The sequence below is a fragment of the Malaclemys terrapin genome, chromosome 4 (assembly GCF_027887155.1).
Source record: "Malaclemys terrapin pileata isolate rMalTer1 chromosome 4, rMalTer1.hap1, whole genome shotgun sequence".
In the NCBI taxonomy this organism is placed as follows: domain Eukaryota; kingdom Metazoa; phylum Chordata; order Testudines; family Emydidae; genus Malaclemys; species Malaclemys terrapin.
Window position 1 is genome coordinate 54,663,881 of NC_071508.1, and position 26,402 is coordinate 54,690,282.

General features: G+C 43.3%; 3 protein-coding genes and 4 non-coding genes across 16 annotated transcripts in view; 3 read left to right on the forward strand and 4 right to left on the reverse strand.

Annotated features, from left to right (window-relative positions):
- The first annotated feature begins 1,105 nt into the window (after positions 1 to 1,105).
- Positions 1,106 to 5,381, forward strand: LOC128836521 (60S ribosomal protein L27a). The gene is made up of 5 exons (XM_054026871.1): positions 1,106 to 1,152; positions 1,482 to 1,545; positions 1,758 to 1,833; positions 3,239 to 3,413; positions 5,233 to 5,381. Exons 1-5 carry the CDS (start codon positions 1,150 to 1,152, stop codon positions 5,359 to 5,361), a joined length of 447 nt encoding a protein of 148 aa, XP_053882846.1. The 5' UTR covers positions 1,106 to 1,149; the 3' UTR covers positions 5,362 to 5,381.
- Positions 2,621 to 2,752, forward strand: LOC128837527 (small nucleolar RNA SNORA3/SNORA45 family). Its single transcript, XR_008444965.1, has one exon. It is a non-coding gene; the product is annotated as a small nucleolar RNA SNORA3/SNORA45 family (small nucleolar RNA).
- LOC128837529 (small nucleolar RNA SNORA3/SNORA45 family) lies at positions 4,374 to 4,505 on the forward strand. The gene has a single exon (XR_008444967.1). It is a non-coding gene; the product is annotated as a small nucleolar RNA SNORA3/SNORA45 family (small nucleolar RNA).
- A 2,773-nt stretch (positions 5,382 to 8,154) lies between the features above and the next one.
- Positions 8,155 to 13,694, reverse strand: LOC128836788 (60S ribosomal protein L27a-like). The gene is given in 6 exon segments (XM_054027380.1): positions 8,155 to 8,329; positions 10,979 to 11,005; positions 11,007 to 11,154; positions 12,335 to 12,410; positions 12,714 to 12,777; positions 13,511 to 13,694. Coding segments are annotated over 6 exon segments (447 nt in total). The 5' UTR covers positions 13,514 to 13,694; the 3' UTR covers positions 8,155 to 8,200.
- LOC128837528 (small nucleolar RNA SNORA3/SNORA45 family) lies at positions 10,444 to 10,575 on the reverse strand. The gene has a single exon (XR_008444966.1). It is a non-coding gene; the product is annotated as a small nucleolar RNA SNORA3/SNORA45 family (small nucleolar RNA).
- Positions 11,559 to 11,693, reverse strand: LOC128837530 (small nucleolar RNA SNORA3/SNORA45 family). The gene has a single exon (XR_008444968.1). It is a non-coding gene; the product is annotated as a small nucleolar RNA SNORA3/SNORA45 family (small nucleolar RNA).
- Positions 13,695 to 23,222: 9,528 nt separating the features above from the next.
- Positions 23,223 to 26,402, reverse strand: part of DENND2B (DENN domain containing 2B) — a 287,171-nt gene continuing 283,991 nt past the window's right edge. For all 10 annotated transcript variants that reach the window (XM_054025169.1, XM_054025165.1, XM_054025170.1 and 7 more), the window contains one exon: positions 23,223 to 26,006. In XM_054025169.1, the coding sequence (XP_053881144.1) occupies positions 25,972 to 26,006 (35 nt within the window). In that variant the 3' untranslated portion in view covers positions 23,223 to 25,971. The remainder of the gene's footprint in view (positions 26,007 to 26,402) is intronic.

The following is a 26,402-nucleotide window of genomic DNA, read 5'->3' on the forward strand; positions in this document are numbered from 1 at the left end:
ATGTTGTGGCTCCAATGAAAACTCAGGATAGCAACCTGAGCTTAGACCCACAGGGTTTGGCAGGCTTGAGAGCCTGAACTGCCACTTGAAATGCAACATCCACACTGCTAATTGTTAGTGCACTAGCTTGAACCCTATTTTCACAAGTCTCTCTAGGGGGGCTAGAAGGCTCAGTCCCTGCTACCACATAGACAATACCCAAAGGGTCTCATTTTGGGAGTGAATTTATTTTATAAAGAAAGAACTGACTACTTTGCACATGTATAGCAATCTCCATTGGAATACTCTAAAAGCCTTTTAAAACATTAAGGAAGTAATATTCACACCACCCAGACAAGGTAAAGAGCATCTCCATTGTATCTGTGGGAAAGCTGAGGAACATAGGAGTTAAGTGGCTTGCGGAAGGTAACACAGCAAATCTGTCACAGGGCCAGGAACAGACTCTAGAACGCCTGAATCCATATCCTGTGCTCTAAGCACAAACCCACAGCATCCGCCACGCAAGCTCTTGCGGTGCAACAGGAACACTATTTCCAACCACACGCCCACAAAATCATTTGCCTGAAAAACTTGGGTTTTTTATAAAATAAGAAAGGCGGGGTGCTCTTTGTTGCAGTCCAGCCTTTAGGGTTCATGTTTTCAAGCTTATCGCACAAGGAGGGCCACCACGCTACTTGACACACAACGTACAAGCCGAGTGTTCCCTAGCCCCGTGACTCCAGGAGCTGGAGCTTCAGGGAGGCCATCAAGCATCAGCAGCCTGGTGGTAACGTCATGGGACCAGAGTAAGCAGCTCAGGAACCCCCGGGAGGGGGCGGCAAGGGGACACTGCCCCGAGCCCAAACGGGGAGCAGCTCGGGCTCAGAGCCCCCAGCCCAGAGCACGGGCGGAGGAAGACCCCCTAGGGGGAGCGAGGGCCCGCATGGCCCGATCATGCCCAGACACGGCCTGGGACCTAGCGACGCTAAACGCTCGCTCGCTAACCCAGATCCACTCGGCTCCTCCCAAACCCCGCTACCGGAAATAGGCTGCTTGAGATCTCGCGAGAGGCTCCGCTCCCATGCCTTCATTTCTGCTTCCTCCGCCCTCCGCTTCCCTCTTCTCGCGAGACATCAGCCCCTCTTCTTTCTTTTACCCGACGCCGCCAGCATGGTGAGCTGCTGGCTGCGGCCGCGTGGCCGGGCAGGGCTGAGGGGAGCAGCCGGGAGGGGGGAGCCTGGCGCGCGCGGCTCCCCGCGCTCTGGAGAGGGGGCTCCGCGTGCCCGGGCCGCCCCGCTACCACTTTCCCGGGGGAGCGGGCCCCGCCGGGCCGGAGGGAGGGGGAGCGCGCAGGGCCCGGAGCCTTCCCCGGCTCCCCCGCGTCGCCCTGAGGCCGGGAAGCTTCAGCCCTCGTCCCAGCCCCGAGGGGGCCCGGGCAGGAGGCGGGACGCGGGCCCCGCTTTCCGGCCCGGCCGCTCGGTAACGCGCTCTGCTTTCTGCAGCCCTCCAGACTGAGGAAGACCAGGAAGCTGAGGGGACACGTCAGCCACGGCCACGGTCGCATCGGTGAGTGCGGAGCGCAGCCCCACGTCGGGTCTGCGTCCCCTGCTCCCCCGCTGGACCCGGGTCCGTCCTGGGGGACGTGTCCCTCCCCCCCGTGCAGTAACAGGCTGCAGCCCCGCTCGCACGGTGCCTGCTGGGCAGGAGCGGGCCTCTCGGGGACTTCAGCGACGTACCGCATTTCTGGCATCACGATTTCTTCTTGTGTCTCCTTCCAGGCAAGCACAGGAAGCATCCCGGTGGCCGTGGCAATGCTGGGGGTATGCACCACCACAGGATTAACTTTGACAAATAGTAAGGCACCTAAAAACCATGCCTCGTCCTTCCTCTGTTTCCTGGCCATGTTGAGATGTCACGTGGCGAACTAGCTTCCATAGTGGGCATTTTGAACCATTCATGTAAACGGACAGGCTTTGTAACAAGGCAGCGCTTCATAGTCCTCTTTTGTAAACGCACTTCTTCTTTCCACAGATTAGTATGATTAACAGTGTTGGTGAGTTCAGAGTGGGGTAATTATTTCAGAACTGGAGTACTTGTGGCACCTTAGAGACTAACAAATTTATTAGAGCATAAGCTTTCCTGGACATTGAATCTATCTCCCCTTGTAAGTATTCTCACACTTCTTATCAAACTGTACTGGGCTATCTTGATTATCACTTCAAAAATTTTTTTTCTCTTACTCAGTTGGCCTCTCAGAGTTGGTAAGACAACTCCCACCTGTTCAAGCTCTCTGTGTGTATATATATCTCCTCAATATTTATTCCACTCTATATGCATCCGAAGAAGTGGGCTGTAGTCCATGAAAGCTTATGCTCTAATAAATTTGTTAGTCTCTAAGGTGCCACAAGTACTCCTGTTCTTTTTGCAGATACAGGGTAACACGGCTGCTACTCTGAAATATTTCAGAACTGTTCACGTGTTGGGTTTTTTAGAACTTAGTTAACTAAAGGTTGGGATACCAGTAGTCTGTTCAGATCTGAGCCACTGCAATGTTACTATATGGTAACCATACAGATCGAAAATGTAACATTATCCGGATCTTATTAACATTCATGGGGCAAGAGATATGTATTTCAAGATGTCCGAGACTAGAGTCACATCTAGACACTGCTTCTTGTCATGGTGTGCTAGAGTACTCGGAGAATAACGACTAACCTTTATTCACTGACTGTCCCTATTAGTAGTTCAGTCAGTCACCAGGTTAGTAACAAGGCCTAGACCTCCATTCCAAAGCTTTGGGTGGACAGAGATTGCAGGCTGAATCAAAACTAATCAGAAAGGATGTACAAGTTGTGAATTCTGCTTACAAAAATACTAAACTGTATTTGTAGATTCAGAAAATGTGATCATCACTGAAATATAAGAACAGTTGATTACATCAGCAAATAACACTTCAAATACAGTATTTCTCTACTTATTTTCCTTTTCTGTCACAGGTTTTGCTTATTTGATAAATTAGCAAGAAGAACCAGGGACAATTTAGATGATATTAATGTGTGTATTGAAGATACTTGTTATGAAATGTACACAAACATTTCATTCACATGTAGTCTCTTATGCATGAGTCCAGATTTAAAAAATCCAAATAATAAAACTTCAGCTGCTTGAAAAAATACTTTGTTTACGCATTTAACATTCTTGAAACCCCAATAGTTCTAATTTAAACCAAATAGAATGTCTTATTGATTTTTCTTTCTAGTCATCCTGGTTATTTTGGGAAAGTTGGTATGAGACACTACCACTTGAAGAAGAACCAGAATTTCTGCCCTACTGTTAATCTGGATAAACTGTGGACACTTGTTAGTGAACAGACAAGACTCAACTATGCAAAAAATCAGGCTGGATTAGCACCTGTCATTGATGTTGTACGCTCAGTAAGTGTGCTTTACTTGGCATACGTTCACACTGGAATTGGTTGCATTTATTTTTTTGCCTAGGGTCTTGTTCACTGATTTACTGTATGAAAGTAATTCTGCTTAAATACGTGCCACTGTATTTTTCATCTTTATTTGGCTTGTGTTTAACATTTTTTAAAACAAATTTAAAATAATTTCCCCCTAGTATTTAATGTTCACAGTTAAGAAAAATACTTTGAACTAGCTTCTGTGATGTATGTAATCAGTACTCTCCACATTAAACTCAGTCTTACTGGAGTCGGTCTCTCCCCTTGTGCACCTATAACTAAGGCTAGGTTTTAGTCATGGGTATTTTAGTAAAAGTCATGGACAGGTCACAGGCAGTAAATAAAAAATCACAGCCCATGACCTGTCCGTGACTTTTACTACATACCCCTCACTAAAACTGGTGGGGGAGGGGGAGGCAGTGCATGCCCTGGGACCCCTGCTGGGGGTGGGGCCAGCAGGCTCCCTACCTGGCTCCAACAAGCATTTCCCCAGGGCTCCTAGGGGGAGCAGCAGCCAGGGGGGATCCGTGCATTGCTCGTGCCACAAGTGCTGACTCTGCAGTCAGTTGGAGCTGCAGGGACATGCCAGTGGGAGCCAGGGATCCCCTGCCTAGGTAAACGCTGACCTGTACCTGAGCACCCTCCTACACCCAAACTGCTGCTACTGGCCCAGGGCCCAAGCTGAACAGCCCCTAAGCCAGCACCGGCCGCTACGGGGGTCATGGAAAGTCACAGAATCTGTGACAGACATGAAGCCTTACATGCAACTGCTCAGATCAGTTATAGGTATCGGCTTTAGGAGACCACTGGAGGATGCCAGTGTAACCATGTCAGCAACATAAGTTTTGTCGGCATAAGTGGTAGTGTAGACATGGCCTTAGAGCTTTTAGTGCATGTAATTTTCCAGCATAATGTGGGTTAGCCTTTCCACATCGAGGCTAGAGTCACATCCTGGCACTTCTCATTGTCTTGGTGTGCTATAGTTCTCGGAGAAAGACTACTGATCTATATTCACTGCCTATGGTGTGTTATGCCTCAGTCAGTCACCTGATCAGTAACATTGTTTTAATTACAACTGATACTTTCAGCCAGCCTGGTTAGCGTAGGTCAGAACAAAGCCATATGGGAGACTCTTATGACCAACTTAAGGACTACTGTTAGATCTAGAAGAGGTGTCATCTTTAATAGAATCAACCATCTGTTGGAAGATGTTAACTAGTCAAGCAATTGCTTTCTGTTGTTTCCTAGACTCGTTTTTCAACATCAAAAGGAGGCAGCTAGCCCTACTGATGTCTATTGGGGGGGAAGCTGAATAATTATAAGCTCTCCAATAGCCAAGAGATAAGATGGGCTTTATTGTGTATCATGAAATGCTAAACTCTTGTTAGGATTGTTGAAAACTATGCCAAAATTCTATCTTTAGCTGGTTGTTGGTTAACAAAATCCATTAAAATGAAGAATCTGATATGTAAATAACTTTCTTCATGGACTGTAGAGTTCCATTATCTACAGATGTTTGTAAAATTCAAAGAGAACAATTAAAATTCTTGGCAAAACTGTACAGCTTTAAGCTGATGTAATTTTTACGTTTTGAGAGTATTTGATGATAAATTCACACCATGCAAAACGACTGAATTGCAAACATCAGTCATAACCAAATTTGCATTTTCTTCATTAAAATTTGATACTTTGTTTGTATTTCTCTCCAATTACTATTAAAGATTGTGGATGCAGAGGATTATAGTTCTTCCTGAATATTATTTATGCCAATTTCTCTTGTATCTTTCTAGGGTTATTACAAAGTCCTGGGCAAAGGGAAGCTGCCCAAACAGCCTGTAATTGTGAAAGCAAAATTCTTCAGCAGGAAAGCAGAGGAGAAGATCAAAGAAGTTGGTGGAGCCTGTGTGCTTGTGGCATAAGAGTCTTTATTCAAACTTGATTAAAAAATATCATGTCTGAAATTTTTTTTTTAAAGTTAGTTTCAAAACAAATCATGTTTTTTTGGGGGGGGGGGGGGGGGGAGGTTAGATTTTGACTTGTGAATATTGCTGAGACTACAGTCCTATTGAGTACTCCACCACAACAAGCAACTACTAATTTATGTATTAGCTGTTTCTTATGAGTGTTAGTCAGCATCTTAGGAGCAATCGCTTCCTATTTAACTGCTAAAATAAACTTCAAGTCAAAGTGTAATGTTGAAAACTTCCACAGTTAAGATTATGCCATAATGGATTTACTTTTAAGCCTCTTGTGAATACTGAGACCCTTTTGCATTTTGGAAAGCAGTATGGAAGGCTCCCTCAACTTTTGTTGAAATATTAAATTACTTACCTTAGCAGTCCTGTAGGTTGAACTGAAGTGCGTGATAGATTGAAGTCATTCTTAGAGACTACTGCTGGTAAACAAAAGGGGAGGTAGCGCACATCCAAGCAGCCATTTAATTACTTGCTGCATAGAACTACTCTTTAGCATCTTTTGATACCATATTGTGAACATACAGCATATTCTATATCTACAGAAAACTTTTTTGGTTGGGTGCAGAGTACTGCTTACCCATTTGAGTCACTTTTACAAATAAAACCACTTGATTTAAAGTGTTAGAATCTAAGATCTGAAGTCCTAGGAATGCAGTGAGCCAAATGCAATGATAAAGCAATACATCTCTACCCTGATATAACACAAATTTGGCTATACTGTGGTAAAGCAGTGCTTGGGAGGGCAGGGCTGTACACTCTAGTCGATCAAAGCAAGTTTGATATGACGTGGTTTCACCTATAATGCAGTAAGATTTTTTTGGCTCCCAAGGACAGTGGTATATCTGCGTAAAGGTGTATATTTATATGCTAACTTTGAGAATGTTGAAGGTGTTTGTGAATTCATTTAGCCTTAACACTATGATGTACATATTACTGCATTCATTCTACAAATAAGGATATGGTTATTAACTGACTTACCCATAACTACCTATAAAAAGCAAGTTTATATACCCTTTCATGAGTTAGGAAGATATATTGTGAGGTATAGTAATAAGGGTTTAGCTGTGCCAGTGAAATTTAAGGAGAGATTTATGGCTAATTCCCATCTGTAGTGCTGATAAATAGGGCATGCCTTTTCTAGACTGAGGTGTTGGCAGTCAGTATCCCACTGCACCCACCATCAGGGACAGGCACATTGCAACCAAGACATCTCAACTGACCAATAGGACAATGCCTGTGGCAAGATAAGTGGAATATTAAGTACACCTCTACCCCAATATAACACAAATTTGGATATAAACAGAGTAAAGCTGCGCACTCTGGTTGATCAAAGTAAGTTTGATATAATGAGGTTTCTCCTATAACACGGTAAGATTTTTTGGCTCCTGAGAGTGTTATATCAGGGTAGAGGTGTATTAGGGCTTGAGGGCCTGTCAATATAACTCAGGGTGAGCAAACTTTTTGGCTTAAGGGCCACATCTGGGTGGGGAAATTGCAGGGCCATGAATGTAGGGCAGGGGATTGGGATGCAGGAGGGGGCTCAGGATTCGGCCTCTAGCCCAGCACTGTTTACCTGAAGCAGCTCCGGCGTGACAGCAGTATGCAGTGGTACACAGCAGGGCTAAGACAGGCTCCCTGCCTGGGCCCCATGGCACTCCTGGAAGCGGCTGGCACCTTTCTGCATCCCGTGGCAGGGGTGGGCTAGAGAGCTTTGTCCACTGACCTTGCCTGCAGGTACCTCCCCCAAGCTCCCATTGGCCACAGTTCCCCATTCCCAGCCAATGGGAGCTGCGGCACAGAGAGCCCTCTGCACCCATATTTCCCCAGGGGCCGCAGGGACGCGGTGCTGGCCACTTCCAGGAGCAGCACGGGGCAATCCCACGGGCCAGATCCAGCCCTGGGCCATAGTTTGCCCACCCTGTTTTAACTAATAGTTTTGTAAACCACTTACAAGCAACGCCACCTTAGCTGATTACAAGTTCAGTTTGTGTCAACATGGCAGCTTTTCTATCACACCTATGTTTGTGCATATTACTCAGAGTACAACTGCAGGAGAGAACAGAATTCTGGAGGCACAAAGCAGCATTAACAGAAAATGGGGCAATTCTGGGAAATACTGTATCACCACAGAGTGCTAGAAGGACAGGCCACCAATCAAACCAGTTACACAAATGTGGTTCAAGGGTCCTATCCAAACAGCAGGAGACTAATGTCGTTACAGGAAAGCAAAAATACCAGCAGAAGCAAAACTATTAACGTATCTGTGCTATGCAGGCAGACATCAATCTTGTTGAGAACCACCCATGCCAATAGTGTCACAAATTTGGTTAAAAAAAGTTATGGTACGGACAGGGCCTAAGTTTGATTAAGTATTAGGGTACGTCTATACTTACCTCCGGGTTCGGTGGTAAGCAATCGATCTTCTGGGATCGATTTATCGCGTCTTGTCTTGACGTGGTAAATCGATCCCGGAAGTGCTCGCAGTCGACACCGGTACTCCTGCTCCGCGAGAGGAGTACGTGGAGTCGACAGGGGACCCTGCCTGTCGCGTGTGGACCCGCAGTAAGTACCTTGTAGTTCGAACTAAGATACTTCGACTTCAGCTACGTTATTCACGTAGCTGAAGTTGCGTATCTTAGTTCAAACTGGGGGGTTAGTGTGGACCAGCCCTTAGAAACATTTGGGTAAGCAAACATCTCCCCATAAAAACATTTTGGTAAATCAAAGTGAAAGCCATTCATTTTATAGTGTCTTTATTCAAACTTGAATAAATACAAAACTCTTATGCCACAAGCACACATGCTCCACCAACTTCTTTGATCTTCTCCTCTGCTTTCCTGCTGAAGAATTTTGCTTTCACAATTACAGGCTGTTTGGGCAGCTTCCCCTTGCCCAGGACTTTGTAATAACCCTAGAAAGATATAAGATAAGTTAACATAAACAGATTTTCATTAAAAACTCCAGAGGTACAGCACTCAGATTCTTCTCCCACCTACACCAGTGACAGGTGTAATTTAGCTAAATCAATGGACTTTGATGCAAGTGAGAAGATGCATCTGTCAAGGAAAGATTAACTCCATTAACAGCAGAAAGAATAAGTACAACCACCATATTTGCATTCAGATCCATTCAAATTAATACTTGACCATGACTGATAGAGAGACCAGCTTGAAAGTTTTTCTTTCACCAACAGAAATTAGTTCAATGAAAAAAAATTCTCATCCAGCTTGTTTCTCTAATAGTCGGAGACCAACATGGACACAACACTGCAAACACGACTGATATCAGCGGTTTTGCATGTTGTGACAAACATGGCATCTTTCCAGAACTTGAGCACATAAGTAGTAAACTCAAGTGTGGCAACAAACAACTTGTTTTTCTTTTAATTTCACCAAACACATCTTGCATAATTAACTCCAGTCTATGAAGAACAGAGTGCTATATGCATTTCCACATTTTTGCTCAGAACAAAAATAGTGCAGCACACTGTTTCACTCTTGACTTTTATTGCTCAATTTATGCTAAGTTTTCCAGAAAGTTTCATTCTTCAAACTTCTGTAGTCATTTAAAAATCCAATTTTTTTGCATATTATCCAGAAAATGTACTTTTTTCCAGACTTTCCAGGAGGTAAAGCTATGACTAGCCTTCCTGAAACTGAAGGATACTGGATTGATTGTGCATAATGATATAAAAATCACAGATTGCTGAAGGTGCTGGAAAAAGCTGAACAGAGTCTGAGATTCTGTGCTGCAACTTTAAGAGGCTCAGCTTAGTTAAAGCCATCTTTGTTCACACCCACACTCACAACCAACTTGTGAAGGGATCCCTGGAAGGCAGTCTTACAACTAGCTGTCTTCTACAGTTCGTGGTCTAGGTCACCCCCAACCAGATCTGGGGCTTTTAGGCCTTATCTACTTTACAAAGTTTTGTTGGCAAAAGCTGCCTTTTACCAACAAAATAGGGGTGGTGTACACACTACAAAGCTGCTTTTGGTGGCAAAACTCTGTTTTGAAGACCAAATAAAACCACCAGTATCCCACAATGCCTGCTGTGACCGCTCTGCTTGTTGTTTTGATCTCTGCTGCTCTGCAGGCATGCGCCCCTCCCTTTTCACAGCTCCAGGTGCTGGAACAAAGAGCGATATCATTTGTGTGGAATGCTCCTGTTCTGCCCTGCACTAGGAACAGAGAGGCAGACAGACTGCTGGGGGGGGGGGGGGGGGGGGGGGGGGGGGGGAAGCAGCGCCTTTGACATTCCTCAGCACTGAGCTCAGAATGCCACTCCCGCCCACACACCACTCTCCTCTTCCTCCTCTCCCCCCATTTCCATTGAAAAAGCAGCTGACAATCTACTAGGATGACCCTGAAAGATGGGATTGAAAACCTGCATCATGTGATGCTGTACCTGCCCCATGAGGCATTGCAAACCCTTCCCAAAGCACCCTGCGGCCAGTTGCACAGTGGGATAATGGATCTTAACAGATATTAATTTGATAACTATAGTGGGATAACTACAACAGATCCATAACTACAACAGTGCACTGCTCTTTGTGTCAGTGCAAAAGCTGTTCGTGTGGATGCATTGTGCCAACACGAGGAGCTAATGTGGACAAGCAACAGTGGTTTCAATTAAACCTGCATATCTTTGACCGACAAAAGTATAGTGTAGACAAGGCCATAGAGCCCCATTATATTGCTCCAACTTTTTACCTAAAGGGGCAGGATCAAGGGTGAGAATCTCAATCCAAGTCTAACCTCCATCAGGCCGGGACTGTCTTTTCTTGGATGTCTGTATAGAGCCTAGCACACAATGGGGCCCCAATCCCTTGATGAGATTCTAGGTATTACTGCAATATAAATTAGTAATAGATGAAGACCAAATTGTTAATCGAGAATTATTGTCATCTCCATGAACAGACCAAGTTTCCTCAGCCCAGAAAATACTAGTCCCAAAGGATGCTGCTAAACCTAAGTCTTCCCCCACATGACACTTTTGCTTCCCCCTGTCCTGACAGGCTGACTAATGAATGTCTCTGATTCGGTGGCTGACTGAGATATTAAACACCACAGCCAGTGAATAAGGATCAGAAATTTATCTTCGAGGACTATAGCACACCAAGACAATGAAATGTGTTAGGATGTGACTCTAGTCTCGGTACTAAAGAGGCCAACTTTAGTGGGCCAAAACAAGCAATAAAAGTGGTTTTTCTTTATAGACCCTTCCAATTTTCTTTTAAAAGCTGATCATCACTACATGCATCAGTTTTAAAAATGAACAATGCGAGAATCTAAACTTTCAGGCAGAGAAAAACATTTTAATACTAATTCATGAAAAACAAAAAGGGCTTGTGTAAGAAAAAAGAAGCAAAAAACACATACTAATGGAACTACGTCTCAAAGTCAGATGCTCACAAGGTCTTTCACCTGACATTTCAAATGATCTAAGAATTTATCCATAATTTAGTTTAATTTCCTAGATGAGCAAACATTCTAATCACTTAAAATGTGTATTTTATATGAAACTATAGATTCTAAAGATAGGATTAAATAGCACTCTTACCGAGCGTACAACATCTATGACAGGTGCTTAATCCAGCCTGATTTTTTGCATAGTTGAGTCTTGTCTGCTCACTAACAAGCGTCCACAATTTATCCAAGTTGACAGTAGGACAGAAGTTCTGGTTCTTCTTCAAATGGTAGTGTCTCATACCAACTTTCCCAAAATAACCAGGATGACTGGGGAGGGAAAAATATTTGATACAGTATAAGACCACATTCCTTTTAGTTTCTTTTGAATTGGCTGTGCTAAAAATCAGTATAACCTCAGCTAAATGTATGTTTATCTAACATTTATCATATACATATTAAACAAGCTATAGGGTCCAGAAAAATTATACACAGACAAATACACAAGAGTTTTAAAGTTCAGATGTAAATAAGTTGCTATTTGTATATTCTTGAGGGATATTCACATTTTCCATATCTATAAATGGAATTTTATTAATGAAATATTTATGTTTGATAGCAAAAGTCACAACTCATCTTTCTTGTGAATAGTTTGGGCCCCATTCTATATTTCATAGGCATGCAGAACTCTGACTTTAGAAGAGATTTTGTTGTACGAGAAATGAAGTTTCAGATCTTGTTACTAACCCAGTGACTGACTGACAGCTGAAAGTAGTGACAGTCAATGAACAGCGATTAGTTGTTACTTTCCGAGTACTCAAGCACAACTATGACAATGGGCAATGTCTAGACGTGACACTAGTCTCGGCAATGTCTAAATACAAGATTCTTACCCTCCCAAAACCAGGAAATGCAGACGCTTGATTCATCTACTGTCATTGCATATATGTATAGTGTGGAATCAAAGCTGAGCAGACTATTAGTGTCTTACAAACTTAAATTAACTGTGGGAAAAAAAATCTAAAAGATACGAACACATACACTAGAAGCTCCGAAACAAGCCATTTTACCATATCTAACTCACTAAAAGACAGGTTTCAGAGTGGGAGCCGTGTTAGTCTATATCAGCAAAAACAATGAGGAGTCCTTGTGGCTCCTTAGAGACTAACAAATTAATCTTATGCCAAAATAAATTTGTTAGTCTCTAAGGTGCCACAAGGACTCCTCGTTGTTTTCACTAAAAACCGAGATCCTGTTATTAACACTTTCCTTTTAAAAGAACAGATGGACAATAGGTTTTTCATAGATTTAATAAAGGATATACAGGACTATGAAAGAAAACAGCCAAATTTTCTTGCAAGGTTATTTGTATTGTAGCAAAATCCAACGTTTGTATACTTTTACTAAATGATGTATGTGCTACATATGGTAGAATGAACTGCCTTGTAACTTTTTAAAAATACATACACAAAAGTAGTGGGTAGAAGGAAAAAGATGGTGTATATCTTACTATTTGTCAAAGTTAATTCTGTGGTGGTGCATACCCCCAGCATTTCCACGGCCACCAGGATGCTTTCTGTGTTTGCCTAAAATAAATTTTAAAAGGTATTGTGATGCAAGAAAAACAACATGTACTTCTGAATACACTACCAAACATTATGACATCATTTGAGTTGATTTAAAGCAAGTCAATGAGCATGAACTATATAGAGGAATATATGATTTGAACTGGATATGTATAGCCATTAACCAAACCATTATTGAACCTCTCTTGTTTTGCCTCATTGGTGTTCTAAATAGTGATACTTGCCAGGCACACTGTAAATCAAATTACGTACCATACATTAAGTTCCAGCACAAGCATAGTAGAAACTGTTCTCTGCACTTACCAATACGGCCATGTCCGTGGCTAACGTGTCCTCTCAGCTTCCTGGTCTTCCTTAGTCTGGAAGGCTAGGGAAAAAAAAAAAAACAAAAACACAGTACATGTATGAATAAAAACGCAGAGCAAGTGACAAGAGTGGGAAACAAATAAGGACTGGACAATCCAAGCCTCGTGTGCACGGCTGCATGACTGGCTCTTTTCTGGGAAAAGATCATGTTTGTGATCTTAACACGATGGGACCCTATCCCTGACTGAGGTCTCTGCGTGCTGCCACAACAGAACGAACAACAGGCGCCTGCGCACAGTGGCTGGGTTCTCCGCTCCGCTCGTGGGGGCGGGGTGTCCCGGGGTACCGGTAGGAAGGGGCCCAGTGCCGCTGGGGCGGGGCAGAGCCAGAGGGTCCCCACGCACCCAACCAATTCCCGCCGCCCCCGCTCTCGCTCTCGGAGCAGGCGCGTGGCGGGGCCGAGCGCACGGGGTGGCTACGTGCCCGGTACGTAGGGAGGTATCAGGAGCGGACCCGCAGGCCCAGGCCCAATCCCGCGCATCCCAGTTTCAGGAAAGCGCCTCCTCGAGTTTCCCCGTCGGGCCCGGCTTTAAGCCGCCAGCCGCCCAGAGCTCGCTGGTGGCGGCCCGCTTCCCGCCACGGCCGGGGTGTGCGCCGCCCTGCAGGGACCCGGGCCAGGGCTGAAGCGGGCGCGAGAACCCCTCCCCCCCAGGGCAGCTCGGCCCAGAGGACACGGAGGCTCCGAGTATAACGTGCCGCGCGGGGGTAGCTGGGCCTCTCGCGCCTCTACCTACCATCTTGGCGACGGCCGCCGAGAAAAGGGAGGAGTCAAAGGAATGTCGCGAGACCTCACGAGGGGTGGGGGAAATGGTGGGAGGTGTAAAGAAGATCTCGCGAGATGTCACTGAGGAGCTGGGAGAAAGCTCGCGAGAAACCGAGCTTCTTCCTCTGGGAGGCGGGGCCTGCTGTTGGGGGTTGGTGCCCCGGAGCGGGTCTTTGTTCTCGTGCCCTTGGTGCCTTCCCAGTTCTGCTCTCCTGGGGCGCGGGGCGATCCCCCCCCTCCCCCCCCCCCCGGGATCCTGGCCTGGCTGCAGGGGGTCGCTCTGGAGTTCTTCTGGTCAGGACTGCACTGGGTCTCTGCAGGGAGCCTGAGTCCTCCCTTGGAGGAGGGAGGACAGGGCCTGGTCTGCTTGCAGGCCCTGCAGATTGCCCTGCAGGCCCTCCACCCTCCTGACACCCTCCCCCCACATTCTCTAGGAGGTGGGGGGCAGCCTTGTCGTCCACCTCTCAGGTTTTCCTTGAGCGGGTACTGCGAGAGGGTGCTCCCTGCCCACCCCTCATCCCTGGTCCTCTGGACCTTTTCATCGGGCCCCTGTCCTGTGAGCCCTCCCGGCCCCCTCCCTTCCACAATCCAAACCAGCTGTGTGCCCTGCAGCCGGTTCACTTCCAAACTGTGCCAAGGAAACAACTATACATGCTCGTGCTCCACACGTTTCACTTTCTCACACTCATGTCCCACCCTGATACCAAATGGCAGGATTATCTACTACCTGTGGAGGGTGAGGAACCCCAGTGGGCCAGCCTCTATTCCACTCTGGTCTCATGACCCACCAGGGATATCGGTTGGGGGCTCCTCCATGGAGCCATGAGCACAGGCGTGTACCTGGCATGGTTCACCCCCATCCCCGATGCCTGCCCCTTTTGCGGCATGAGAGAGAACCTGCTGCACGCTTATCTCAAATGTGCTAGGTTGCAGCCCCTATTCAGGCTCCTCCAGAACCTCCTTTTGAGGTTTTGGCTGCACTTTTCCCCACACCTGTTTATATTTGCCCACCCTGTCCATGGCCCCACCAAGTCGTGAGACAACCTCGTCAGCCTCCTCCTGGCCAAAGTGGCCATCTTGAACACAAGGCGGAGGATGTTAGACAAGGGGGGTGCTCTGCGACTATGGTGCCTATTTCCACTCCTCCTTGGTCTCACACATCCGGGCAGAGTTCCTCTGGGCGGCAGCCGTTGGCTCCCTAGACAGCTTTGAGGAGCAGTGGGCGCTGTCTGGGGTTCTCTGTTCAGTGTCCCCCGCTGGATCTCTCCTTTTGAACCTGTGCCCTTCACTCCTGACCCAGTTATTCATTAGTTGTCCCATGTATTCAGTTGGTTTCTGGGTCCAGTGGTCCCTCCTGCAAGACTGGGGAAGGGGCCTTTAGATGTGGGCGAGCTTGTGCTCACCCACCTCCAAAATTCCAAGTAAGGCTGCTGCTGGGTTCCTTCCCGCCAACCCTCAGAGCTCAAACATCACCAGCTTTAGAAGAGCATCAGTGTGGGAGAGGAGCCATCCCCCTGGGTCTGAGCCTGGAGGGGCACTGGGGTCCCCTTTCCACGCTCCCCTCTGCCGGCAGGAGGGTGGGTTGCTGTGCTTTTCCAATGCAAGCTGAGTCTCCCATGAGCACCTCACTCCAGGAGCAGGGGCTTTAAGAAAATTACCACATGTGGCAAGACTCGCTCTGCCTGGCCCGGGGGGGAGGGCGGTATCAATAAGTTGTTCTCAAGGAAATGTAACTGAAAAGAGAAAATGAATAACCAAGACAGTAGTTTATGTCTACAATTTGAATAGCTGCTCCACTAAATAGAGATAATTTAAGATAAAAGATGACAGGGAATTGCAAGCAGGTACTAAAATGCACATAATTGTCAAGGGAAAGTAAGAAATAGATTAGCACATTCTCATTCCCGCTTTCTGCTCTTTTTGTTATATATGTGTCAGTCATGTTGGTTTATCTAATTCCAAATTAATGCATGTAACAGCAACAAAAGTGCTTGGTCAGGTAGGAATCTTGCATTAAAGACGGGTTGACAGTAGATGTCTTCCTTGTGATATGTATGTATTTATAAGGTTATCTAAGGAATACTTGCACATTTTTGTATCATTTAAGGAATTTTCTGAAAGATTTTGATGACAGCTCTGAAAACAGACAGATGCCACTTGTAGCCTACACACCAAAAAATCCAGTGTATTGTATCATACAACTTCCATCCAGATGTTAATAGTTATTCCTTAAACCTTTGAGAAAAACAGCTATGATTAGAGACTGATCTAAACTGAGTTATTAAGTTGAGTTTATTATGCATCCGAAGAAGTGGGCTGTAGTCCACGAAAGCTTATGCTCTAATAAATTTGTTAGTCTCTAAGGTGCCACAAGTACTCCTGTTCTTCTTTTTATGGAAATAGAGTAACTTTGTAGTTAAGATTAGAGCTAAATTTGTTTAAGGTCAGATTTTGCAGCCTCTCTAAAAGGCAATGAATGTTAACTTCAGAATTGTCAATATTCTTAGCAATAGTTATTGAAATGTTTAGCATGTGATTTTTTGAAGAACATCTAAAAAACCACCACAAATTGTTTCTCTAAATAAATTGTGTAAATTATGTGGTGCCATTTTAAGAAAAAAGAATGTTTTTGGAAAAAGATTTTAGAAAGTTAGCTTTAAGAATATTGATGTTCCTTGAAAAACAGTAAATGTGCGAATGGACACCATTGGTAGCCAACTGATGAGAACTCCCTCTGTTTCCCAGAGGCAGAAGAGCAAGATGCAGCAATCTGAAGAGAGTGCAGTTCAGAGGGCTAATTCTTATTTGGTGCAAACTGCCATAGCTCCAATGAGTATTTTGTTTGCAAAACTGTTGTAGGTTTTGTGAAGGGGTCAGTCCCCTGCATCAAGTTGAAGCAGTCTGAAGATAGCTGAAGGGTCCAAAACCACAGGATCTGTGGCTATGGGGCAGCCTGATTAAACTCCCTTTTTCCTCCTATACCAGCAATAGGCAAAGGAGGTGCGTAAAAGCACCCACTCTGTTGTTCCACTAGAGGATCCCCTTTGTAATCAGTCCCGGACTGGTTATATCAGTTTTAGGGTCACTGTACATTGTATAGTATTGTATACAGCCAAGCACCTGAGAATCTGTCCTGAAATGTCTATCAAAGTGCAGCATACATTCTATAAAAACACTAATTGGTTCTACTGTTACTTGCAGGCTAAGTTTTCACTGATACAACAGGAAACAGTTATGAAGTGACCTTGGACTAAAATTCCCAAGTGGAGTGCAGTAATTGCCTGTACATCATGACCACAAGCATATCTCTTCTTTTGTCTAATTTCTCTGCGTGGGATCCATGAAGGTACTTAGGTGCTAAACCCCAGACATAGACCCCTAAATCCTAGTTTTAGCTCCAGTGTGATTCACAAAATTCCTGCCAAGCCCTGTAAGTGCCTAAACTCAGCACCAAAGTTTTTCAGAGTAAAAGTTCCATAGGCTCCTATGCAATCAAAATACTCAAAATACTCAAAAACCAGTGGGAGAACACTTTAACCTGTCTGGTCATTCAGTGACAGACCTGCGGGTGGCTATATTACAACAGAAAAACTTCCAAAACAGACTCCAACAAGAGACTGCTGAGCTGGAATTGATATGCAAACTAGACACAATCAACTCCGGTTTGAATAAGGACTGGGACTGGCTGAGCCATTACAAACATTGAATCTATCTCTCCTTGTAAGTATGCTCACACTTCTTATCACACTGTCTGTACTCGGCTAGCTTGATTATCAGTTCAGAAGTTTTTTTTCTCTTAATTAATTGGCCTCTCAGAGTTGGTAAGACAACTCCCACCTGTTTATGCTCTCTGTATGTGTGTATATATATCTCCTCAATATATGTTCCATTCTATATGCATCCGAAGAAGTGGGCTGTAGTCCACGAAAGCTTATGCTCTAATAAATTTGTTAGTCTCTAAGGTGCCACAAGTACTCCTGTTCTTCTTTTTATAGGCTCCTATGTTCCTGTCTCTGGACACTTTTGTCCCCTCAGGGCATCTGAAGGCCTATCTCCCATCTAAGTCCTAGACCTAGAGCAATTTATGAACCAGGGGAAGACAGACATTCAACCACCTAAGTGTCATGTGAGGCCCGATCCGGTAGGCATGCTCAGAGGTTGCCTACCAGATTGAGTTCCATTCAAAATCCACCCAGAGGAGGTGGTGCCCACTTTATAACTTTTAGCCCTGTTGGTAGCCCGGTTGCTTGGGGTATGGGAGACACAGATTCAATTCCCCCCTCTGGCTGAGGGGGAGAAAACATTTGAAGAGGGGTCTCCCCCCAATCAGGGGAACACCACTAGTTACCCCTCTCCATTCTGAAAATTTAACATTTATTCCTACCCTTTGTTCCCTGTCGTTTAACCAGTTCTCAGTCCATGAAAAAATCTTCCCCCTTATCCCTGACAACTTAATTTACGTAAGAGCCTTTGGTGAGGGACCTTGTCAAAGGCTTTTTGGAAATCTAAGTACACTATGTCCACTGGATCCCCCTTGTCCACATGTTTGTTGACCCCTTCAAAGAACGCTAATAGATTAGTAAGACATGATTTCCCTTTACAGAAACCATGTTGACTTTTGCCCAACAATTTATGTTCTTCTATGTGTCTGACAATTTTATCCTTAACTATTGTTTCAACTAATTTGTCCGGTACTGATATAGGGATATTAAAGAAGGTACTAACAGTGATTCCCCCAAGTGACAGTGACCCCCCCCCCCATAATTTGTCCCCCACACTTTAAAATCCAACAGTTTCACCAAGTACAAAAATCTCTTGGGTCTTCTGTTAAAACTTGTAAGCTACTGTCTGTAGAAACCATTGATTATATCTATCCTGTGAAAGATACTTTATTACTATGTAAAACTTACAAACAAGTTAATTGACTTTGTTCTTGAAGTAATTGATACAATGTAAACAAAGGCTATAAGCCCTTAAGTGACTTTCACTTCATTGTAACAGCAATTAGGCTCCTAGGAACAGACCCCCACCCTCTGTGATTAAAGGGCCAGGAGTCTCAAATGAATTAGCACACACCCCGAAAGTGGTGGAGACAGTAAATTAAAATATGGTTAAGATATGTAATGTATGTTGATGAATGCTTGATGTACATGAATGGTTAGGGAGGTGCCAGCCTAGAAAGGGAGTATCCATCGTCCGAAGAATGTGTCAAGTGGATGACCAGACAACCCCTGGAGGGTAAACTGGGATCCACCCCATAGATTCATAGATTCTAGGACTGGAAGGGACCTCGAGAGGTCATCGAGTCCAGTCCCCTGTCCGCATGGCAGGACCAAATACTGTCTAGACCAATCCTGATAGACATTTATGTAACCTACTCTTAAATATCTCCAGAGATGGAGATTCCACAACCTCCCTAGGCAATTTATTCTAGTGTTTAACCACCCTGACAGTTAGGAACTTTTTCCTAATGTCCAACCTAGACCTCCCTTGCTGCAGTTTAAGCCCATTGCTTCTCGTTCTGTCCTTAGAGGCTAAGGTGAACAAGTTTTCTCCCTCCTCCTTATGACACCCTTTTAGATACCTGAAAACTGCTATCATGTCCCCTCTCAGTCTTCTCTTTTCCAAACTAAACAAACCCAATTCTTTCAGCCTTCCTTCATAGGTCATGTTCTCAAGACCTTTAATCATTCTTGTTGCTCTTCTCTGGACCCTTTCCAATTTCTCCACATCTTTCTTGAAATGCGGTGCCCAGAACTGGACACAATACTCCAGCTGAGGCCTAACCAGAGCAGAGTAGAGCGGAAGAATGACTTCTCGTGTCTTGCTCACAACACACCTGTTAATACATCCCAGAATCATGTTTGCTTTTTTTGCAACAGCATCACACTGTTGACTCATATTTAGCTTGTGGTCCACTATAACCCCTAGATCCCTTTCTGCCATACTCCTTCCTAGACAGTCTCTTCCTATTCTGTATGTGTGAAACTGATTTTTTCTTCCTAAGTGGAGCACTTTGCATTTATCTTTGTTAAACTTCATCCTGTTTAACTCAGACCATTTCTCCAATTTGTCCAGATCATTTTGAATTATGACCCTGTCCTCCAAAGCAGTTGCAATCCCTCCCAGTTTGGTATCATCCGCAAACTTAATAAGCGTACTTTCTATGCCAATATCTAAGTCATTAATGAAGATATTGAACAGAGCTGGTCCCAAAACAGACCCCTGCGGAACCCCACTTGTTATGCCTTTCCAGCAGGATTGGGAACCATTAATAACAACTCTCTGAGTACGGTTATCCAGCCAGTTATGCACTCACCTTATAGTAGCCCCATCTAATTTGTATGGAAGGATGAGAAACACAAACTTTGGACAGTGTGGAGCCACCAGGAATGTGCCATTCCCTGATTGAGTCAGCAACAGCAGGATGAAACAGCTCGCATAGACTAACATAGGAATTAATTCCTATAAGAATGGACTCTCAAGACTGAGGATTTTGAGTCTCTGGTTCTGCTGCCAGCCTCCAGGAGCATCAGGTGCACCTGACACAGACTCTGCTCCAGTTACCTGGGCAGTAACTTGGCATGAGCAACTTCTAGGCTGGTAACTTTAACACCTATACAGAACTTGAATGAATGATGTGTGAATGAAAATATATATATATATGTATGTATGTGTGTGTGTGTGTGTGTGTGTGTGTAAGGAATAAGTAGTGATAGGAATAAGTAGTCAAAACAACATTGTTTACTTTTATCTTTTGCTTTATCATTATATTTACAATAAATGTGGCATCTTTGCCTTATCCCTCTTAATAAGATCCTGCTGGTTTTTATTCTATTGGTAGAACACTGACATTAGATTTACCGGTCTGTATTGCCGGGATCACCTCTAGAGCCCTTTTTAAATATTGGCGTTACATTAGCTATCTTCCAGTCATTGGGTACAGAAGCTGATTTAAAGGACAGGTTACAAACCATAGTTAATAGTTCCACAATTTCACATTTGAATTCTTTCAGAACTCTTGGGTGAATGCCATCTGGTCCCGGTGACTTGTTACTGTTAAGTTTATCAATTAATTCTAAAACCTCCTCTAGTGACACTTCAATCTGTGACAATTCCTCAGATTTGTCACCTACAAAGGACGGCTCAGGTTTGGGAATCTCCCTAACATCCTTAGCCGTGAAGACTGAAGCAAAGAATTTATTTAATTTCTCTGCAATGACTTTATCATCTTTAAGCAAACCTTACATTCATGAAAAGACTTTTAATGGAGTAGACAGAAGGGAGAAGTTGTAAGTCTTGGACAGACTCTGAACTGTGGGGGAAAAAATGACTACAGGAATATTTACTCGACCCACACAAGAGTGGAGATGGAGAGAATACACTGCATTGTTAGCTGTTTAAAGTATCCATTTCATGGACTGAGAACTGGTTAAAAGACAGGGAACAAAGGGTAGGAATAAATGTTAAATTTTCAGAATGCAGAGGGGTAATTAGTGGTGTTCCCCAAGGGTCAGTCCTAGGACCAATCCTATTCATAAATGATCTGGAGAAAGGGGGTAAACAGTGAGGTGGCAAAGTTTGCAGAGGATACTAAACTGCTCAAGATAGTTAAGACCAAAGCAAACTGTGAAGAACTTAAAAAAGTTCTCACAAAACTAAGTAATTGGGTAACAAAATGGCAGATGAAAATAAAGTAATGCACATTGGAAAAAATAACCCCAACTATACATACAATACAACGAGAGCTAATTTAGCTACAACGAATCAGGAAAGAGATCTTGGAGTCATCATGGATAGTTCTCTGATGACAGCCATGCAGTGTGCAGCAGCAGTCAAAAAAGCAAACAGGATGTTAGGAATCATTAAAAAAAGGATAGAGAATAAGATGGAGAATATCTTATTGCCCTTTATATAAATCCATGGTATGCCCACATCTTGAATACCACGTACAGATGTGGTTTCCTTTTCTCAAAAAAAGATACACTGGCATTAGAAAAGGTTCAGAGAAGGGCAACTAAAATGATTAGGGGTTTGGAATGGGTCCCATATGAGGAGACTTTTCAGCTTGGAAAAGAGAAGACTAAGGGGGATATGATAGAGGTATATAAAATCATGAGTGGTGTGGAGAAAGTGAATAAGGAAAAGTTATTTACTTGTTCCCATAATTTAAGAACTAGGGGCCACCAAATGAAACGAATGGGCAGCAGGTTTAAAACAAATAAAAGCAAGTTCTTCATACAGTGCACAGTCAACCTGTGGAACTCCTTGCCTGAGGAGGTTGTGAAGGCTAGGACTATAACAGGGTTTAAAAGAGAACTGGATAAATTCATGGAGGTTAAGTCCATTAATGGCTATTAGCCAGGATGGGTAAGGGATGGTGTCCCTAGCCTCTGTTTATCAGAGGGTGGAGATGGATGGCAGAAGAGAGATCACTTGATCATTACCTGTTAGGTTCACTCCCTCTGGGGCACCTGGCATTGGCCAGTCGGTAGACAGGATACTGGGCTGGATGGACCTTTGGTCTGACCCAGTATGGCAGTTCTTATGTTCTTAGGGGAGTGCTCTAACCATTGAACTAGGGGGTATTCTGACATGGAGCTTCCTCGGTCCCTCCTGTTGAAGTTGTTGCACTCTGGGTAAATGAGAGTGGTTGGACCAGGGGAATTAGATCTGGGCTCTCCCACGTCCCAGCTCGGTGCCTAAACCACTGGACTACAGTGTGATTCTCTCTCTGGCCTAATGACTGTTTAAGTATTTGTCCACAGAGTCACTGGGCCAGGGAAAGAGAGACTGGAAATGTGTCTGTCATCCAGGGGCTAGGGCACCCACCTGGGAGATCCTGAGTCCAGTGCTCCTGTTCCAATAACTTTTTTTTTTAACCCTGAGTGCAACAGCTTTAACAGGAGAGACTGAGGGAACCCCACACCAGACTATCCCATAGCTCGGTAGTTAGAGCACCCTCCTAGGCATTGTGGGAGACCCCTGTTCAAATTATCACTTTGTGATGGGAAGTTGAACCTGGATCTCCCACATCTCAGGTGCTCTAACCAGTGGGCTAAAAGTAATAAGGTGAAGACCTCCTCTTCTGTGTTGAATGAAGTAGGCACCTGACTTATTCCCTCAAAAAGTGGCTGAGGCACCTGCCTCCAGGCAGCTGGTTTCGGTTCATGGAACACTATCGGAGCGAGACGCCTCCTTACAGCCTGGACTTATCGCCAAGAGGGGCTTAGCACACACCCCTGGCCAGCATCTCCTATTAGCTAGCTGAGGCAGGGAGCCTAATGAGCTGGCTTTTGTGGATCACCTTCTTAGGCCCCTATCTCTCCCCATTCGTTGTATAGGGAGCCCACGTGCCTAATTTGGCTTTGTGGACCACAATGTTGTTCCTGTGATTTTCTTGGTGCCTAACTTGAGTTGCCATGAAACTGCATTGCAACCCCAAAACTCCTTGTGGATGCCACCCTCTGCTCCATAGCACATATCAGTCCCCTTTTATCACATTTTATGAGAACTTACCAGTTCAAACACAAGATCAACACAGCCACCCACATTCCATTGTCCCATGTTCATGGCAATGAAGAAACCAATGAAATTTACTCAGACAAGATTATATGATGCAGACAAGTACAACAGGCAAGACTGGATATCCCTGCATATCTTTATCGTAACTCAACAAGAGGTTAAGATTTTATGCATTTTTTTATTTAAACTTTCTGGATTATACAAATTTCTTATGGCTTGGAACATAAGTCCACCATCTGATCTGATTTTTCTTGTTGAAGATTTTTGCTTTCACTATTAAATGCTGTTTAAGTAATTTTCCCTTGTCCAGGACTTTGTAATGACTAACAGACAGATGGGAATGATTAACTCAATATTTTTTGTTCATGTGATGATTTGAAAGGCAGGTTTTCAAAAAACATTAGAATTGTATTATTTACACCACGCTACATTTTAGAATCAAGGAAGGATGTGCAATACTGTGGAATATACACATGCTGTCATCATCTTAACAGTCCAATATTGTTCTTACATACAGGGCACCAAACCTGAAACAACATATGCATTTGGGGAGGTGTATCAACATATGGTATGCTTTAAATAATACCTACACAGATGGCAAATTAAAGTAAAATTGGTAAGCTTTCCACCTAGATAGCTGAAGCACAGATGAAGGGAGAAAGACAGCTTCAATGTGAGAGGATAAGTGCTTTATTATGATAGGGCACTCTCCTGGCCTTTGGAGTATTTTATGGCCATTTTTCTCTTGTGTTTGTAACAACTGTTCCTATGGTAGCCATTTCCTCCAGCCCAGGGTGCTGTATCCATGATTTTCTTAGAAGATACTTCATGTTGTTCCATAGATTCATTAGCAGGGGTTATTTATAAAAGTGCAAGAGTCAACCTCAAAAGGTCAAAAGTGTCACCTCTAATTCAGGGAACAAAGGCCAGAGGTCATGGATAAATCTTATATGGCAGTGTAATGAGATGCCCTTGCAACCAAATACAGCACAATATGAAACTGTTAGTGAAAAAGGAAATAAATTACATTGATACATCTCCAGTGTATCAAAGGCACTTTGTATTTTCAGTTTCGTACACATTTCATTTTATGTACACTACAAAAAAATATTATGTTAGAATTGAATGTGAGGGACATAATTGCTGGAAAGGAAATTACTTCACCTTCTCAGTGAATAAACCCTCCATTTTATTCTATGAGGCTGGTAGCAAACCTGAACCACTGACAGGTTAGGAGTTGCGCAAGCCTCAAATCGTCTTGATAAGCACAGAAATCAAGTTTTAAAAACTTAAAAGTATATATACTGAGAATGCGTTTAAGGGGGAGGAAGTAACTCTTAATTTGTATTAGTTGATAAGCTTGCAAACTTTTTCTGATTTACCCTCTTTGAAACTAAGGATTTAAGTGAAATAATAAATGAACAGCAATGTAGCAGACAATGGGTATGTTACTAAAATTGGTCAAGGATCAACTAATTTAAATAATTTTAAATTAGGCAAATTTGGGGTGACTTCACCCCTTGTGCAAAGGGCCAGGATAAGGCCAGTACATCTGTCCCACTTAAACCCTCTGCAGTGCTTAGGATATTAATTCTTAGGTAATGCAAAGAAAAGGATATGACTAACATACATCTAGTCAGTGCTGGCCTGAGCTGCACTGATATTCAAGGCAAAGACTGGGATTTGGCATCCCCCTCTTCCACCTATCATTATTCCTTTCCACCTCCATATCTGCATTGCTCAATCTGTTTCCTTCTCAAGACATTTAAACACATTACAAAAATCAACATGAAAGTTTACTCGTTGGGATACATTTAACCCATTATGTTAATAATGACAAAACTAGGATGTTATTGTCCCACCAAAAGAATAAACCTGAACAAACACATTTTGAAAGATGATTTTGTTGCCAGATTAAAATCGATAAAATGGTGAGATAGACTGTCGGGTAACATCCCAAGTGATCTAGTGTCAAGTAAGAAAATAGGTTAGAATAAATTTCATGAAATAGCAATCCTACTAAGAGATAGGTGTATATTATTCATTTTATATTTTAATTATAAGATATTCAACAAAAATCACAGCAAATTTACTCTTTCTATATCTATTCAAACAGTAGCAGAAATGGTGGAGGGAATCCAATGAACATAAACAAACAGGTATATTTACACAGTTTATTAAAAACCATACATACATATATTAGGAAAGGATGTACTGTACCTAATTATTGCAGCTTGCATGTCAAAGAACTGAGATTTCCTCATATTTAGCAGTCATAGTGCAGAATGCATTAAAAAACAATTTACTGACCATAGTTCAAACCAAGTGGAAATTCTGTTGTGAACCAAGTAGCTTATTACAAAGTTACCTGTTATTTCTGTCTTTTTGAATGGATTAGTAGGAAAACAAGAGAAAATTATAAACTCTGTCACATAAAACCAGTCCCCTTGCATACAACCTCTTCCTCTATACCCTGGAGTTCATTCACTATTACAATATTCAGGCATCAGTGTTGTTCTCACAAACATCCTTCGAAGTCAGTGGTTCTGCTGAGACAGTCAGCTGCACATAATTAGCTATTCATTTTGCACCAAGCATAACTCAATTCATACTAGAGAAAGAAGCACCTGTTATTCTCAGGAATATACAAATATTTACCACAGTTTTTCTTGCTCATTAAAAAAGAAAGCTTACAGCACATTATTTACAAATTCTGTCCAAATACATAAAGAGGAGTCATTATAAACTTTTTTTTTTTTTGCTGGCACATTGTCAAACGGCATTTACAGTCACTTAAAGCTGTATTCAGCTTATCTTATTCTCCTCCCGCACCAGAATCTGAAAGGTTGTAAGTGTCTCAAGCAGTGTCATAAATAGTCTTTGGATTGACGTGTCAGTAGAAAGGAGTTAATTCTTCTTGTGTAGGAACTTCATTTTATTTCCTACAGCAAACACAAAATGTGATCCATCAGTAACTAACATACATTGAAAAACAAAGAGAAACTGAATGTTAGTCTAAAAAGGCTTCAAATGTGTACTGTAACCAATATATAGAGAACCAACTATATAAAAATGTAGGTATCCAACTATTAAAATTCTGGACAACCAAACCTGATAAAAGGCAAGGTCCCTTTCCAGATTTTTTTTTGGGGGGGTGGGGGTGGGAGGAAGGAGTTGGGGGAGGAATACAGTGGTTAGGTAAGGTTTCTTTTTCCAAATTAGAATGAGACTTTCTTAGCAAAGACCCTAATAAAACCTCCAATATCAACGATAAGTAGATATTTGTTGATTTCCTTTTGATAATTCCTATCATATAATTAAACTACTAGTTGAGTATC

What these genes read in the sequence shown, in the direction of transcription:
- LOC128836521 (XM_054026871.1), top strand. An exon ending in CCACGGCCACGGTCGCATCG is followed by an intron (nt 1,546 to 1,757) that starts GTGAGTGCGGAG and finishes GTCTCCTTCCAG; the next exon opens with GCAAGCACAGGAAGCATCCC. An exon ending in TCATTGATGTTGTACGCTCA is followed by an intron (nt 3,414 to 5,232) that starts GTAAGTGTGCTT and finishes GTATCTTTCTAG; the next exon opens with GGTTATTACAAAGTCCTGGG.